Consider the following 15,457-nt stretch of genomic DNA (forward strand, 5'->3'; position numbering starts at 1 on the left):
GAGAATGATGATGGCTTCAACCAGAATGAGAATGATTTTTGAATTGGATTGGAATTTTCTTTCCTTGAAAGTTGGAGTGAGTTTCTTGAATGTTAGTGCTACGGTGGATTTCCCTAAACTTCTTCCTGTTAACTTTAGCAAGCTTTTGTGACCTTACAAATCGATTTGTTTTCAGAGCAACACATACATCGCGTTATTAATGCGACGATTCGTTATAGAAAAATCGTAAATAACTCCACAAGAACGTCTCAATCGACAAGCACGGATATTAAAGAAATTTATGTACCACAGTCGAATCCGAATATATTTAATCTGAAGGGGATCACGAAAAAAGTTCGACATATAGGTAATTCGATAAATAAAATAAACATTTTATGCAAAAAAAATTTCAAGAGGATTTTACTGCTGTTCGTTATACGCAATAATTCGTTATATGTGGGTTCGATATATCCGGGTTCCAAGCCATAATTACCATTGTAACTCAAAATACTCGTCTAGGTGGCGTGGCGTAGGGACTTCGGCGTGGTGCTGCTTCGTTTTTCGGACGCCACTTTGCATAGTTGGGCTTTACTAAAACCATCGCCAGGCGTTACCAAATCCTGACTGGGAGCTTACCACTGTCGTTAAAAAGAAAAGTGTACAATCATTGCATTCTACCGGTGCTAACATATGGGGCAGAAACTTGGAGGTTAACAAAGAAGCTCGAGAACAAGTTAAGGACCGCACAAAGCGATGGAACGAAAAATCTTAGGACTAACGTTAAGAGACAGGAAGAGAGCGGTGTGGATCAGAGAACAAACGGGGATAGCCGATAGTCTAGTTGACATTAAGCGGAAGAAATGGAGCTGGGCAGGCCATGTAATGCGTAGGATGGATAACCGGTGGACCATTAGGGTTACAGAATGGATTCCAAGAGAAGGGAAGCGCAGTCGTGGTTGGCAGAAAACCAGATGGGATGATGAAGTTAGGAAATGTGCAGGCACAAGTTGGAATACGCTAGCGCAAGACAGGGGTAATTGGAGATCGCAGGGAGAGGCCTTCGTCCTGCAGTGGACATAAAATATAGGCTGATGATGATGATGATGATGAAAACCTTCGCCAGGTTCCGGAGCACAGTTTAATTTGCTTGGCGTTGGCGGCAACTGCGCCTCTTAATCTGAGTCACTCTTAATTTAGTCGTCACGGTAACCTTCTGGGAAGCGGCCAGGCGTTGTATTTAGGTACTCCGCATGCGTAATTCGTTTTGGCACAATACAGGCAGCTATTCGCAATGCACACAGACGGTCGCGCCGCGTAGTGGCCAGCGAAAGAAATATTTCAAAGAGTATCCGCACAGTCAATGGCACAGTTTTACCGCGTGGCTCTCTATGCGCGGGCGCGTTCTGTTTTATTAACAGCTTCTGAATACGCTATGGAAGAAAAAAAAAATGTGTTGCGTGCCTCAGTGCGCCAACCGAGTGGTGAAGGATGAGATAAGCCTTCATTTGTTTCCGCTGGACGCGTATCTTAAAAAGAAGTGAAGCTCCGGATCGGCAAGCATGTGACTCCGCCAAAGAAAGTTCGTTGCGAACACTTCGTCGCCGAAGACTTCTTCTCGAGCAACATCGGTTAGCAGAATGCTAATCGTTGACATTGTTCACGAAGGCATAAACATTACGCTTTTACGATGTGGTAGTTGTAGCTTACGTGAACGGAACATTCAATGCGGCACGAAAAGACAAGCTAACAAGTTCGCGCCTATACCTTACGACGTCCGAACGCTACCGCTACAGCCGAATATTTGTAAATAAGGCTGCCCAAACGCTCCCACAACAGTTGATTATTTGTAGAGTCATTTAGGCAGCTGGTGTCTGGTTTTCGAGCGTAACTAGGTTTGGAGCTTCGCTCCGATCGCTACCTCTGTGGCATGTTTGCTTGCACTGACCATTTTTGATTGATTTCAAAACAACATCGGTGTACTTTTTTCTGGCTTAAACCGAAAATATGCACTACAGCCATGGCGTTAGATTTAGATACGCTTCGCGTCGCATACATCCTTGAGTAAAGTTACGGGCGTCATTCGCCGTAAAATAACAAGCACGCACGCACTTCTCGTTATGCACGCTTTTAGTTATGCAGCGGCATTCCGCAGCCGATGAGAATAAACTCTGAAAAATAAGAATACACTCGGCGTGCGACGAGAAAGATGAGAAAAAGCCCGGCGTGCTACCACACGGACGCGCAGTCGCCTATTCTGATACTCTCTCGGTCCGCCATCATGGATCGCCTCGCGCGCCACCTGTAGTCCGTGTGCATTGCGAATAATCCCTAGGCTGTAGCTGCTAGGCAAATGAAGCGTCGAATGGCGTCACCGGGACGCTGTAGTTAAAAACGTCTCCTATCGTTGGCGCTTAATGGAGCGAATGGTGGTTGAGATGCATTTCGGCGTGGAGGGGACCGTCGTCTTGCCTTTTTCTTTATAATTTCCTCCGTGTGTCAAGATTAAAAATATTTAGAAGACGCCCTTTAATTAACCTTGCATATTCCGCGTTCGGATTATCTTTAATTACTCTGGCAAAACCCCCTTTGCAAACAGGAAATAGTCATTTATAAATGTGGTGAAGGGCGTTAATCGCCCAATGGCCCGCAAATACGTGGCATTCATTCACGAGGCAGGTTGTACTTGGCGTTTCCTGTACGGCGTGTTTCACTTAACTTGGGTCAAACTTTTAAAATATGCACATGGGCCACGTAGCTGGACAGAACTACGGCAGTGTTGCTTGCCGTCGCATGGAGATACTCAGATTATTTCTTGCATTCCGCCTACTTACATAATTAGTTTTAATTAATCAACTTCTCAAGTATTATAGTTAGATGAAAAGTGTCAATGAGAAAATTGTAGAGCAGCGCGAGAAACTCCCGACACAGCTTTCGGTTGCTCAATACGTGCTACATAAAAGTGTTTTTCCGAGCGTGAAAGGAGCCCGCGAATTACAAGCAAAGTGCCTCGAGCGGCCAGTCGCGCGGCAATTTGGCGTGTATTCGCTGGCTTCTTGCATATTTGCATATTTTAAATATCTTGATGCATGATAGTTGGGAGACCCTGTATATATATAATGTTTGTACACATGATTCTCGTCGCATAGTTGGTGTTCGTGGTGCCGTGCCATACGCTGGGCAGTATATATTTCAACAGGGTGTGTGTCTGCCATCAGGGAAAACCTAGAAGTTTCAGTGTTTTGTGTCAGTTCTGCAAATTTCAGGCAAACAAAGTTTTCACACTCAGCATGGGAATCTATACCTATAGAGTTGGTTACGGCGCAACTAGTGGGTATGCCAGAAGGAAGCGAAGTTTTCAACTGAACCTACGTAGTCGACAAATAACAGTGTCTTATTCTGTTGGTTTTTTGAGTGCGAGTCCCTGGCCGGAGGGCTGGAATGTCGTGATACAGATTATATTAACTGAAATGTGACAGTGATCCCACCTGATTTACAGCTTTTGCCGGCAGTAAGTCGAACCCGGATATAATGAATTATCGTGTATAACGAACAGCAGCTGTAGAATCTCGCTGAAAATTTTTGTATAAAGTTTTTAGTTCGATATATAAAATGTTTCGCGATCCCCTTCGGGTTCGATATATCCGGGTACGACTGTAGTTGAAAGTTATGATCTGGCATAGTTTTAACACGGCAAGCTATAAACCATCGTGTTTCCCCCCTTGCATGTGGTGAACCTGCGTGTGCTATGGGCTGTCAGAAAAGTTTCATAAAAGCAGTCAAGAAAAGTTGGAAAAACTGGGTAACGTGAAAGTGCCAACGTAGCTACTACGGCGCTCCGATTAAACGGCTCGCGATGGCACTTTCCGAAACTGCAGTGAAACCGTTAGGGCAGGGGAAACAAAAACAGTTCCTGCCACCAGTAAGCGTTTGATAAAGAGGAAGGAAAGGAAGGAGGGAGAAGGCCTTGAGAAAAAGTGCATAAGGATCGTGGGTTCCGGAAAAAAAAAAAAGGGGGTCGAATTCCTTCGCAGCTTAATCGATCAGTCTGAAACCGACTTGTGCAATCCAAACTTTACTGCACGGAGGCGTCATTCGGTTAGAACGCGTCGGAGGAACTCTGCGTCTAAGGCATGAACTGAAATTTTAGCCGCCGCAGTAGCTCAATGGCTAATGGCAGTCTGCTGCTTGCCACCGTGGTCGCTGGTTCGAATCCGCATTTTGATGGGAGCGGAATGCAAAAACAACTGTGTGTCTCTTAGATTTACGGGCACGTTACAGAGCCAACGCGGTCAAAATTAGTCCGAAGCTCTTCACTATGGAGTCTCTCGTAGCCTCATGGGTTGTTTGGAGACGTCTAAGCGCCGTCAATCACCAAGAAAAAAAAATGTAGTTCTCTCTCTTTTCCCTCGTGAAACCTGTGAAAACCACTTTTGCTCACGGGTGTACGTTTTCCGGACAGCCGCCACCATTCGAGAAACTAATCAAGTTCGAACGTGACCCGTTGCAACTCTTAATAGTATATATATATATATATATATATATATATATATATATATATACGCAAACCAGCCGAGCAACTATTCCCTAACCACGACGAGCTTTTGCGACCCGGTGCGTGGCTACAGAGACGGCTGGTTGTTCCCGTACCCCGGAATAGGTTTGGGAGAAAAAAAAAAGCAATAAAATGACGAAAATGGGCAGAAAGAGTGGCTGTGTCGGCTGGAGTGGGGTGTGCGCAGTGCGAAGGCGATAAAAAGCTGCCTCCGCTCTTTCTCCCAGTGTTGTGCGTTCGCCAAGTACTTGACTCGATGCTCGAGAGGAGACGCTTTTTTTTTTTTTCTCGCACTGGTGGCGTCGGCGACGTTTAAAGAGCCAGTTGTTGGCCCCGCGCTTGCAAACGGTGCGTCGTCGACGACCGGAGAGGTCCTTTTCTTTCATGTTTTTCCTCTGTTTCTTTTTTTATTTCTTATTTCGGCCTGGGCGCCGCGAGAGCGGTAGGAAATGCGTACACGAGCGCGCGCGCAGCGCCGGTTATAAAAAAAAAAAAAGAAAAAAAAAATGCCGACTCTCCTCGCCGACGTGGTTGTGGGATGCTGGCGCATTTTGCGGCTGCTGCTAAAGCAGCGTAACGTTTATATACGAGGAAGGAAGGAACGGAGAAACGAGCGAAGGATATAATGAAAGATTGAGGAAGGAAGAGAGGGATGAATTCGAGAATGAAATGCGGGGTGGAGATAAGTGAGGTAATTGCTGAGGTCGGACGACCATTTTATATAGAAATGTCTGGGACGCCGCCGCACTGTAGGAGGCCTGAATATAAATTTGCCTGGATTTACGAAGGGCCACCGATACGGGATGTTATTAGGTCACGCTGTATTAGGCCAATTCGTCGTCGTCATCCTTACAAGTTCGCTGAAGAACCGAAGGCCTCTTCCAACAATATCCGTCTTGCACCGGCGATCCGACCTTTTGCCAGCATATTTCGTAATTTCATCGCACCACCGAATTCTATGCGGTCATCGACTGCGCTTCCTCTTCCTTGGCACTCATTCTGTAACTCTGATCGTGCACCGATTATCTGTGCTACTCATTACGTGGCCTGCCCAGCTCCATTTATTCCTCACAAATTTCAACTAGAATATCGGCTGTCCCCGTTTGCTCTCTGATCGACACCGCTGTCCTTCCTGTCTCCTCATTAACGTTACGAGTAACATTCTTCTTTCATTCGCTCCTTGCGTAGTCCGTAGATTCCTTGTTAACCTCCAGGTTACTGCCCTTATATTGATGCCGGTAGAATGCAGTGATTTTACAGTCGCGATCAAAACTTTGGGTACCAAAGGTGCCGCGGTTTTTAATTGTTTCACAGCCTGGGCATTCCGGCTAAAATTACGTGCGCAAGCGTACGCGCGCGTGTGCGGCCAATACAATGTATAAACCAATTCCAGGCCGCGAAGCTGCGCTTGAATATATTTTAATTATTTTGCTGGTGCCGTGGTCCCCAAACTTTTTATCGCGACTGTACATGCACTTTGCTTCCCAAGGACAGCGGTAAGCACCCAGTCAGGATTCGGTAACGCCTGCCGTATGCACTCCAACCCATTTTTTTTTTTTATTCTGTAAACTTTTTTTTTTTTTCGCATGATCCCCGACCGAAATTATATCCTTCGCAACTACACGCACATCTTCTAGAGGCTGACTTACCCAAAGCCATTGTCCGAATCCGTAGTGGCTTACAGGTGGCGACGTCGCCCTGATGTGTTGTCACTATCTCGCCGAGGGAAGTAATGAGTCTGAACTCGTGTACAGTTTTCGATCCGTGACGTCACACTGACCCACCGGCGCTGATGTTCCGGCGCCCGCGCAAGGGCGGCTAATTTATTGCGGAAACGCACAGAGGTCGGCCCGGGGCTCGCCTGGAGATAAGTCCTCTAGCTTACTGCTTTGCTCGAGGCGAAGAGGAGAAAGAGAGGCATGGCGAGAGGCGATGAGGACAGACATCATAGGATGCAGCTATATCCTCCCCGAATACAGCTATGGAACATTGTTGCTCTTAAAGGTGGTTTTTATTGTCTACTAGCTGGCATGTTACGAAGGCGAAAACAATTTTTAAAATTTGTACACCACGCTTAGATGGGGCCAAAAGCTGCGTCTCCATGTATGTGAACATAAATAACTATCTCCTCATTTTTGCTATGGTAAAAACTGCATTTCATTGCCTAAACGCAGAGATGAAGATGGAACTGCGTGTACTACATTGCCGTGTTGCTGTCCCGTCCGGTATTTTCACACAATCTCGGTGATTTCTAAACACACCTCAAGGCTGCTTTCGGCCGTCTGGGACGACACAGAGGTCTAGATCAATTGAGTGTCAAGTTCCTCTCGAAAGCGGATGACTAGAAATCGAGTAAAGCACTTCTTTACAGTTACACATGCACTGTATTTCATACCCAGAATGAATATTTTGCGTGATCCTTTCCGAGTGAATTTGGAAACAAGAGTTGGGAGGCAATATGCAATGTATTGTAGAAGGGCCGAGTCTTAGGAGGATATACACGTTCGTGTTCATAGGGTCCGTCTGCAGCCCTGAATCTAGACATGCGCTTGTTAAAGATAATGAGAGCCTTGGTGGCTCGCGTCGTTGATAATACGTCCAGCCAGGGACCCTGTAACACGTTTTCGCTCAACGGCCGCTGTTAATTGGCACTAACGAAAAGGCGAATGCCTGCCAATCACAGGCTTGGGGGGACAAGCTACGAACATGTGCTGCGCCGTCTCGGGCACTTTGCACGTGTCACATTCTTGCGAGTTCTCACGTTAGAAGCGTTGCAAATATTGTCGCGTAAGGGCTCCACCAAGTCTTAGCCTGTGCAGGAGGCTCGTATGGGTTGGACGCCACGCGGCATGCAAAACGGTCAAACCGCGGCGAGGTTCAAAGGAAGGGAAGTTTGGCCTTTCATTTTTCTCTGGCAAATAATCAATCTTCTTCCGCCAAATGATTAGATGGCTTTCTTTCAGGGCTACATTTAAGTTGTTCTAGGTATACTGATAGTTGATGTCCCTTAATTTACTTAAAATGCAATTTAACGCAAGTTCGCGGACACTAAAACGAGAAATGATTTCTTCTGTAACAGTAAATTGGCCTTCTTCAATATCAAAACACCTGTTACCACGATAAGACGCTTGGTAAGCAAAAAAAAAAAAAAAAAAAGCTCAATAACAAAAGACGGTTGGCGACGCCTCCTTGGAAGTTCTCGCACCACCTCGCTGTGACGTCATAGATTTTGACAGCTTCTTCTAGGGCCTATAGTTAATTCTTTAGCGGGTAAGATTGACTACATTGTCTCCTAAAGGAGCCAAAGATTGAACATGGGGAGTTTCGGGAACTTTTACTGAGCCAACGCGGCCTAAATACGAAAGAAAATACTCCGAGATCCATGACGTCACAGTGACGTACCGGCGTCGAGGATTCGGCGCGAAATTAAAAAAAAAAATGAAACTTTGACCTTCGTTTTCTTTTTTAATCGTAAACCTGTTATTTCAAAATTAACTACAACGTAGATTTTAAGAACGCTTTATCCGTCTAAATTGTTTTAGTGAAACTTCGCTTTAGTGTCCGTGCCCCGGTGTAAGATATCTTACACCGTTGCCTTGACGCACGACAGCTGAACGAAAGATCAGCGAGGATCGAGCTAAGCGTAGGGCACAGTTCGGCGAGAAGAAAATGGAGCGCGAAGCAGAGAGAAAGCGAAGAGGACGCGGTGTTTTGACCGTCGATCGTTAACGATCCGGGCAGATGCAATGCGGAAGGGAGAGAGAAAAAAAAAAAAAAACGCTCGCCTGACGTCACACATGCGGTGGTTTCGAAACGGATGCGCTGACGCGGCTATTGTTTGCGAGGACAGGCTGGCTCCTCCTTATTATGAGTTACTTTAGTTTTATTTATTATTATTATTATTGGCGCACGTGTGTTTGCACGTTGCGAAAGCCGAACCGTTACTGTGTTCTCTCGCGGTTGTCGTCTGCTCGCGCGTCGTCGTTATCGTCTGCTCGCGCGGTCCATGCGTGCATGTCGTCTGCTGCCGACGTCGCCACGTTAACGCTGGCATTTCGCGGTCGGTCGCACGGTTCCGCGCTTGTCTTGGTCCGTCGTCTTTGCGCTGCCGTTGTGGCCGTCCCTTCCGCGTTTCATTCAGTTGTTTGTTTCTTGTTTATTTCTTTAAAAACTCCTCGCTCTCTTATTCCCGGCGTCGCTGGCCCCGCGTCTTTGTGGAAACCCGATACGCTCACTTTTATTTTATTTTTTGTTCCCCTCCTCTTCTGACACGGCTCCGCTTCACCGTGGCGAGGGAGTAGACATACAGGCGCACAAAGAGCGTTACAGCCGGCTTAGCGGTGGTCTGTCTAAGTTTAGGACTTTTTCTTTCTCTCGTTTGAGCCGGCTCTCTCTCGCGTAGCAGACGACCTGCAGACGACGGCTTCGGCAACCCGCTTCATTTCGGCGCCGGCGTTCGGTTGCGCCGCGATCGCGTAGTTGCGCCACACGTGTTGTACTACGTAGTCGGTGCTCGGAATCTGTATTCTCCGTGCCTGGCGTTGTGCCGCCGTCGGATATCCCATCTCGTCTTCGCCGTCGTTGTTACCGGTCATTGTTCTGGTTGCGTGCCTTCTGCGAGAAGCGGACGACGCCGCGACAGCGACGCAGTTTAGCGCGGCTTTTCTGCGCCGCGCGAGATGTGAATGAATGGCGCCCGATTGCGGAGGACCGAGAACGCAAGTGCATTTTCCGTGCCCTCCCCTCTCTCTCTATATCCCTTTTTTTGTGGCCTCTCGTTTCCTCTCCTTCCTTTGACCTTATCTGGCAGGGTCTCCGCAGTTTCTCTTTTTCTATTTCTGTTTGATCACCGTTATGCTGTGCCGCCGTAGTAAACACCTACAAGGTCTCTGCCAGGGACCTCTTGGCTAGAGACCTTGCCGAGGGTCATCACGCGGAGCAAGACTCCCCGAGTACCGTTTCCGTTTAGCTGTCGCCTAGAGTGATGAGAGGCGGAGGCACAGCACCTGACGATGTAAGACTGCGGCTTTAACATTTCTTTGCAGAGCTTTACTGTAGCGGTACTGTAGTTTATTTTGGCGTGCTTATCGGAGACCTTGTGTCCATGTAGAAACAAGTAGTACTCGCTAATCTAGCCCTGGCACGTGGGTGATGAATTGGCCAGGTAAAAGCCATTGTCCTATAATTGAGAACGTATGTGGATAATGCGGACCCCAAATTATCGTACGCTATCTCTCCAGAGTAAAATAACCCACGTCTGGGGCTTTGTTTCTGCTAAAGAACTTTAGGTTCTGCGCATGCGCGGCACCCGCAGGTTTGTTGCAGGTCCTGTTAGCGTACGCGAGCAGTTTGCGTCTGCTATTTTAGAAAATCTCTGCTCTGTTCTTACAATTATGAAAAAAAAAAAAAAAAAGATAACGAGGTGGGGGCATGAACCATGATACCCCAGTCACACGGGCATACCGAAGGTCCTTTGAAGTTAAGGTGCATAGAGCTTTCAAAGGAACATTAGTTCAAGGGATATGTATCAGTGCTACACGGTCGCCAGGTGGTCTCCACTGAAGCTTTTGACAGAAACCGCAACGTATTCTAAAACGCAAAAGTGACGAGAGAAAAAAAAAAAAAAAAAACGAGGACACTTCGATGCGTAGCAGCCGATAACCAAATCGCACATGGCACCCATTTTGCTCACGAGGGTTGCAATGTGTGCTTGTTGGTAACGCATCTTGGAGGGTTAACGGTAGCGCGATTAAAAGTACGAACTGGACTTCGATAATAAACACTGATGGAAGTTAGCGCCGTGTGTGTCTTCTTTTGTTCTGTCTTTTAATCGCGCAACCGTAAACCCTCCAAGACCCATTTTGCGTCGGTGTTGCCGATTGTGACAGGCCGTGCCGGCGCTGTTGTACCGGCGCATTCATCATTGAGACTGCGGGTGTCACCGAAAGTCTTTAGTGCTTATAAACTTCTATAATATAGTTAAACTTGTTTTTAACAGGTGAAAATTTAACTTTCGTATTTATACAGAATTTTGTTTTCTTCTGTCGGACGCCCTCTAGGCTCAAAAGTATTCCTTTGAGATTTCAAAGGACAAAGGCGGACTCCCTTGACTCAAAGCTCCCTTCAACTAGGCCTCCTTTGATGCGCCCATGTGACAGCGCGCGTCTTCCCTTGAAGTAAAGGATCTTTGATTCAAAGGACTTTGAAAGTGCCCGTGTGACTGAGGTATTAATTAATTATAGTACATTGGCAAATAATACGTACACCTCATAACTTTTTGTGATGTTTCTGATGCCTTCTCCTTAATTGTCACGTGACGTTGTTGTCCAACGGACATTTTGTTTATATTCCGTACCTTGATCTCAGTGGCCTTCATCAGTTACCAGTTTGCTTACATTCGTTCATTTACTTCCACTGCCTATTTCTTCTTCATAGTCTTCATTATTTGTGTGGGAAATCAGCAAGTTGGCAAGAATTAATGCAGCTTAGGGATTTTCCTGCTGAGGAGGGCATGCAATTTTTCTGGACATCACTTCATTGATGCTTTTGGAAGTTGTCAATGCATAAAACATTGGACAGTGCCATACGAGACTCTGCCAACATGACGTGACAATTATGCTAGTTTAACATCCTAATATGTTGAACTAGACATGTTCCATCGTGAATACCACACAGTGACTTGGGGAAGTGTCGGCAACATTGCGGCCCTGTCATTGTTCGGTTTTTCGGACTTCCTAGGGACCGCGAAAGTGTACGAAAAAGTCGGGCAGTCCGAGAAAACGAATACGTGCCTTTTACTGCCCTCAAATTGCCACAGCCACGTCCGAAATAGCTGTGAAGGCGTGCACCGGTTAGACGTCTCGGTCCTCGTACTGTGTGACAGGACACGGTGTGCGCGCGCATGCATATTTAAGGTACACGTACTACCGTATTTTAGCGCGTATAATCCGCACCAAGATGCGAAAATTTTATCTGGTAATGTAGAGGTGCGGATTGTACGCGGGGTTTTTCCTTTAGTGCAGCTTCACGGCAATGCGCGTTGTGCCGTGAAGCCCCGGCCGCAGTAATAGTGACTAAGCCTTTCTTATCTCCCTGATACTGCTCGTTTTGCACGCACACCCCAATAATATAACAACTAGGACAAGTGCTTGGACGATCTTCGCCCTCATTTTTTCTCGTCGCCATTTTCGTTTGACTCCTCGCTTGGTGTACGTACGCAGACGGGACCGGTCTATTCAGTCGTCATGAGCACCGTTCGGCGGCAGTCGTTTACCGCGCAGCAAAAGCTGAAAATATTCATCATCGCCGAGGAAATTGGAAACCGCGAAGCGGGAAGACGGTACAATGTTGATGAGTCTGACGCACGACAGTGGAGAAAGGAGAGCCTACAAGCTGCGCACCGCGACCTTAGGTTGTTTCCTGGCCCTAAGACCGGCGCCTACCATGAAGCTGGAGTTACTGGGGCAACACGCGAGGATATATTTTTTCTTTTTTTCAGTGGGCTGAAATGTGGGGGTGCGGATATGCATTGGCGGGTTATACGCGCGAAAATACGGTACGTCCCGTGACAGTGGTCCATTTCTACACTTGGTATGCTTGACTACAATACGTCGCGTATGCTTGACCGCGTAACACCGCTGTATTGCGGCGAAGCTGACTTTTGGGAACGGCTGAATGTGGGGCGGCCTCACAATCGGCACATATTTACTGGCGTTTCGTCAACTGGCGTCACTCGGCGTCGACGCCGAGGGAGGCGACAGGACGAAGCGCCGACGTCTGGACAAGCCGGATCTCGGCGCCGCCGCCGGAAGCAGCTTGATGAACGAAGACCAATCAGCGCGTGGCCGCTGCTGCGCTGCTGCAACTTTTGCTAGCGACTTCCACACGTGGCCTCCGCATCAGCTATCGCGGAAGCTACGTTCCAGCGTAACTAGTTCGCGTTTGCGTCACCGCAGGGCGCCTTTATCGTCGTCGGCGTGGCGGCGCCGTCTGCGAAAGCAGCCACTCGTACCCTCGTGCACGCTGCCTTGAATATTGTTTTTTTGCCGTAGAATTCTTAATAACGCATAAAAACCATAATGCAAGAATATTTCTTATGGCCCACTTGAATGACTACACACCGTTTCAGGATAAATCCATTTGGTTGCATTGTGCAACGCTTGGCTGGCATGCGTGCTTCTCGTGTGAATAGGAAAGTCCTAAAAACCGGACAGTAGAAGGCTTCCAGGTCCACAGTTTTGGACGTCCTTATACTTAGGCACTATATGGGGTATATATATAGTGGTGGTACAAATGCATCTGAATTATCGGGCATGTCCGAAAATTCGGTTGTTGACTCAGCTCCTAAGAGCTGTTCTACTTCATAATTTCCTGTGTATGTTACATTTTTTTTTCAATGAGCCGCATATGACAGCGTCTGTGTTTGTCTACCTTCTTTTCGTCCCCTATTTAATTGTGCTGTACTACCTCTTCTGAAGAATGAATCCCACATTTTATTCTCGCGGTCGTCTGTGTACGATATTCTGTGGGGTAGAAATCGTTATGAAGCAAAATAATGCCCCTGCTCATCGGGCCAGAAGGGAGGTGTTAAAGGCCAGGGGTGGGTATTTTCTAGCAATCGCTTTTGGGACCACTTTCACTAAATTTTGCGTAACTAGCGCCAGGTGCGTTAGCTTCTACTGGTGACAGTGTTTCTGGCACAATGCCAAACACCCTGTCGTAGCACAAGGCCAGAGACACTGTTGCTTGTAGATGCCGACATGCCCAGTGGTCAATTAAAGGCTAGGGGCGCCTGTCTATGTAGGAGATGACAGACGCCCTTAGCCGTTCTAGGTGTGGTTGCTACCCTTACGGCTTTGCTGAATCGGGGCGAAGCTGTAATGGAAATCTGCCGTCTGTGTTTAACAAAGTGAGCTCAAGTGAGATTCGTCGAAGTTGGCCTTGTAACTCTACAGGGGATCGTTCCTCTAACCCCCTCGTGATGGCATACTGTCCTTAAGTCGAGCCCGGTGCCAGTGTTCTGTGATCTCGAGAAGCTGTCAAGCATGCCGCGGAAGTGAGCACTGCTCAAACTCCCACATTGGTGTTGTTCTCGTGACAGGGCCGACAGCAGTACTACCACCGGCGCCAGTGCCAGCTGCCTCAGCAGCCGGGGGGGAGGCCCATCGAGTGACAGCTCCTCCGGGCCCTCGTCGCCCCACCAGGAGGAGCCCGACCCGCTGAGCGACCGCCTGCTGCTCGGACCACACATTGACGAGTCACAGGGAGGACACCCGGTCAAGTTTGGCGAGCTCGTGCTCCTAGGGTGAGTGTACGGCTTCCAGAGCCATGTGCACCTTGTTTACAAGAGGAGTGTGCCATCTACGAGTAGTATGAAAGGGAACACATAGTTCTTTAACGCAAAGAATTCTCCTAGTGCAGCCACTTTCTTGCAAGCATGCAAATGGGTGGATGGGCAGGTGGATTATCTCGCTGTTTTGGTAGGCCAGTCCCGGTTATAGTGCAGCCTATATCGCCGTTTTCATGGGCCGATCCTGGTGATAGTGCAGTCTCAAATTATGTACCACAGGGGCGACTGGATATGTGCCGCTGCGTTTTAGTTTGCTTTCAATCTTATGTCCTGTAATTAGAAAAATTCTATCTATTATATACATAAACACTACAGCATGTAATCTCGTCATAACCGTTTGCTACACAATTACATTATTCATATTAACATTCTCTACTAATCAGGAATGCATAGCATTACGTAGACATCAACTGTAGTCGAGTCTCGCAATTTTTAATTTTTTTGTTCACAATGCCAAAGCAACTTGACACCTCAGCATAAGCATTGCACTTGACAAAATATTCACTGGGAAAGCTCATTAATTCCGGTTCATGTGCCTTGTTGAAATCTGAATCTCGGGAGTAATTGTTGCATAGAAACAAGTTTAGTGTTTCTTCTCACAGTTCTGGCTGCAGTACGTCACTGTGATGGATCATCCATTGTGCACTAGCATTCTAATAATACTGCGGTGTGCTGCTCCGAGGTCCAGATACTGTAGCACCCAGCCACCTGCTCTCATGAGGGTGAGACTGCATGGCCAAGCGTTGCCACAGCCAACCGGGATATCGGATTATCTTGCATCATTCCCCAGAGTTGAACTTTCTTTTTCAAAAGGTTGGGATAGGGTGATGGAGGAAGCTCTTTGATCTTTCTTGCCGCAATGCTGCATTCTAGCAGTCCTTCTTAACCCTTTAGGACGGTAAAGAAATGCGAAAAAAAAAATTTGTTTCATCATGAAATTGGTTCTGGTGATCATATAAAACAAGACCATGCAAAGAATTTGTCAGAAAGGTGAACTTTACTGGGGACAAAAAAAATTGCACTAACAAAAGTAGGCTACACTGCACGAGTGAGTGTGTGCTTCCAACTTCACGTGCAAGCAATGCTGATGATCATATAAAACAAGACCATGCAAAGAATTCTGCCAGAAAGGTGAAGTTTACTAAGGAAAAAAAAAAAGACTATTTCACATTAACAAAATTGGGCTTCTTCTTCCTTCTTCTTTCTGGGGTTTTACGTGCCAAAACCAGTTCTGATTGCGAGGCACGCAGTAGTGGAGGGCTTCGGATTAATTTTGACCTCCTGGGGTTCTTTAACGTGCACTACAACGCAAGCACATGGGCGTTTTTGCATTTCGCCTCCACCGAAATGCGGCCGCAGCGGCCGAAAATTGGGCTTCACTGCACATAAGTGTGCCTATGCTCCCAACTTCACTCTTCAACAGCTCCTTGCACCATCTGACATTATTTACAACAAGCACAAAATACGTGCACGCCATCTGGAAGAAGCGCTGCGCAACACAGGAGCTCAAATTGTCTTCAGGCTTGCAGGAAATACAAGAAAGTGCTGGACGAGCTGGTCTGACGTTTCATCATTTT

General features: G+C 47.2%; 1 protein-coding gene across 4 annotated transcripts in view; it reads left to right on the forward strand.

Moving 5' to 3' along the window:
• Positions 1-15,457, forward strand: part of LOC119458328 (protein pellino-like) — a 116,296-nt gene that overhangs the window by 65,146 nt on the left and 35,693 nt on the right. For 3 of the 4 annotated variants that reach the window (XM_037720163.2, XM_037720161.2, XM_049671094.1), the window contains exon 2: positions 13,632-13,835. In XM_037720163.2, the coding sequence (XP_037576091.1) occupies positions 13,632-13,835 (204 nt within the window). Of the gene's footprint in view, positions 1-9,391; positions 9,546-13,631; positions 13,836-15,457 lie in introns of those variants that run through there. The other variant, XM_037720164.2, reaches the window with a different exon arrangement.

Source organism: Dermacentor silvarum, chromosome 7, assembly GCF_013339745.2.
Source record: "Dermacentor silvarum isolate Dsil-2018 chromosome 7, BIME_Dsil_1.4, whole genome shotgun sequence".
Taxonomy (NCBI): Eukaryota; Metazoa; Arthropoda; class Arachnida; order Ixodida; family Ixodidae; genus Dermacentor; species Dermacentor silvarum.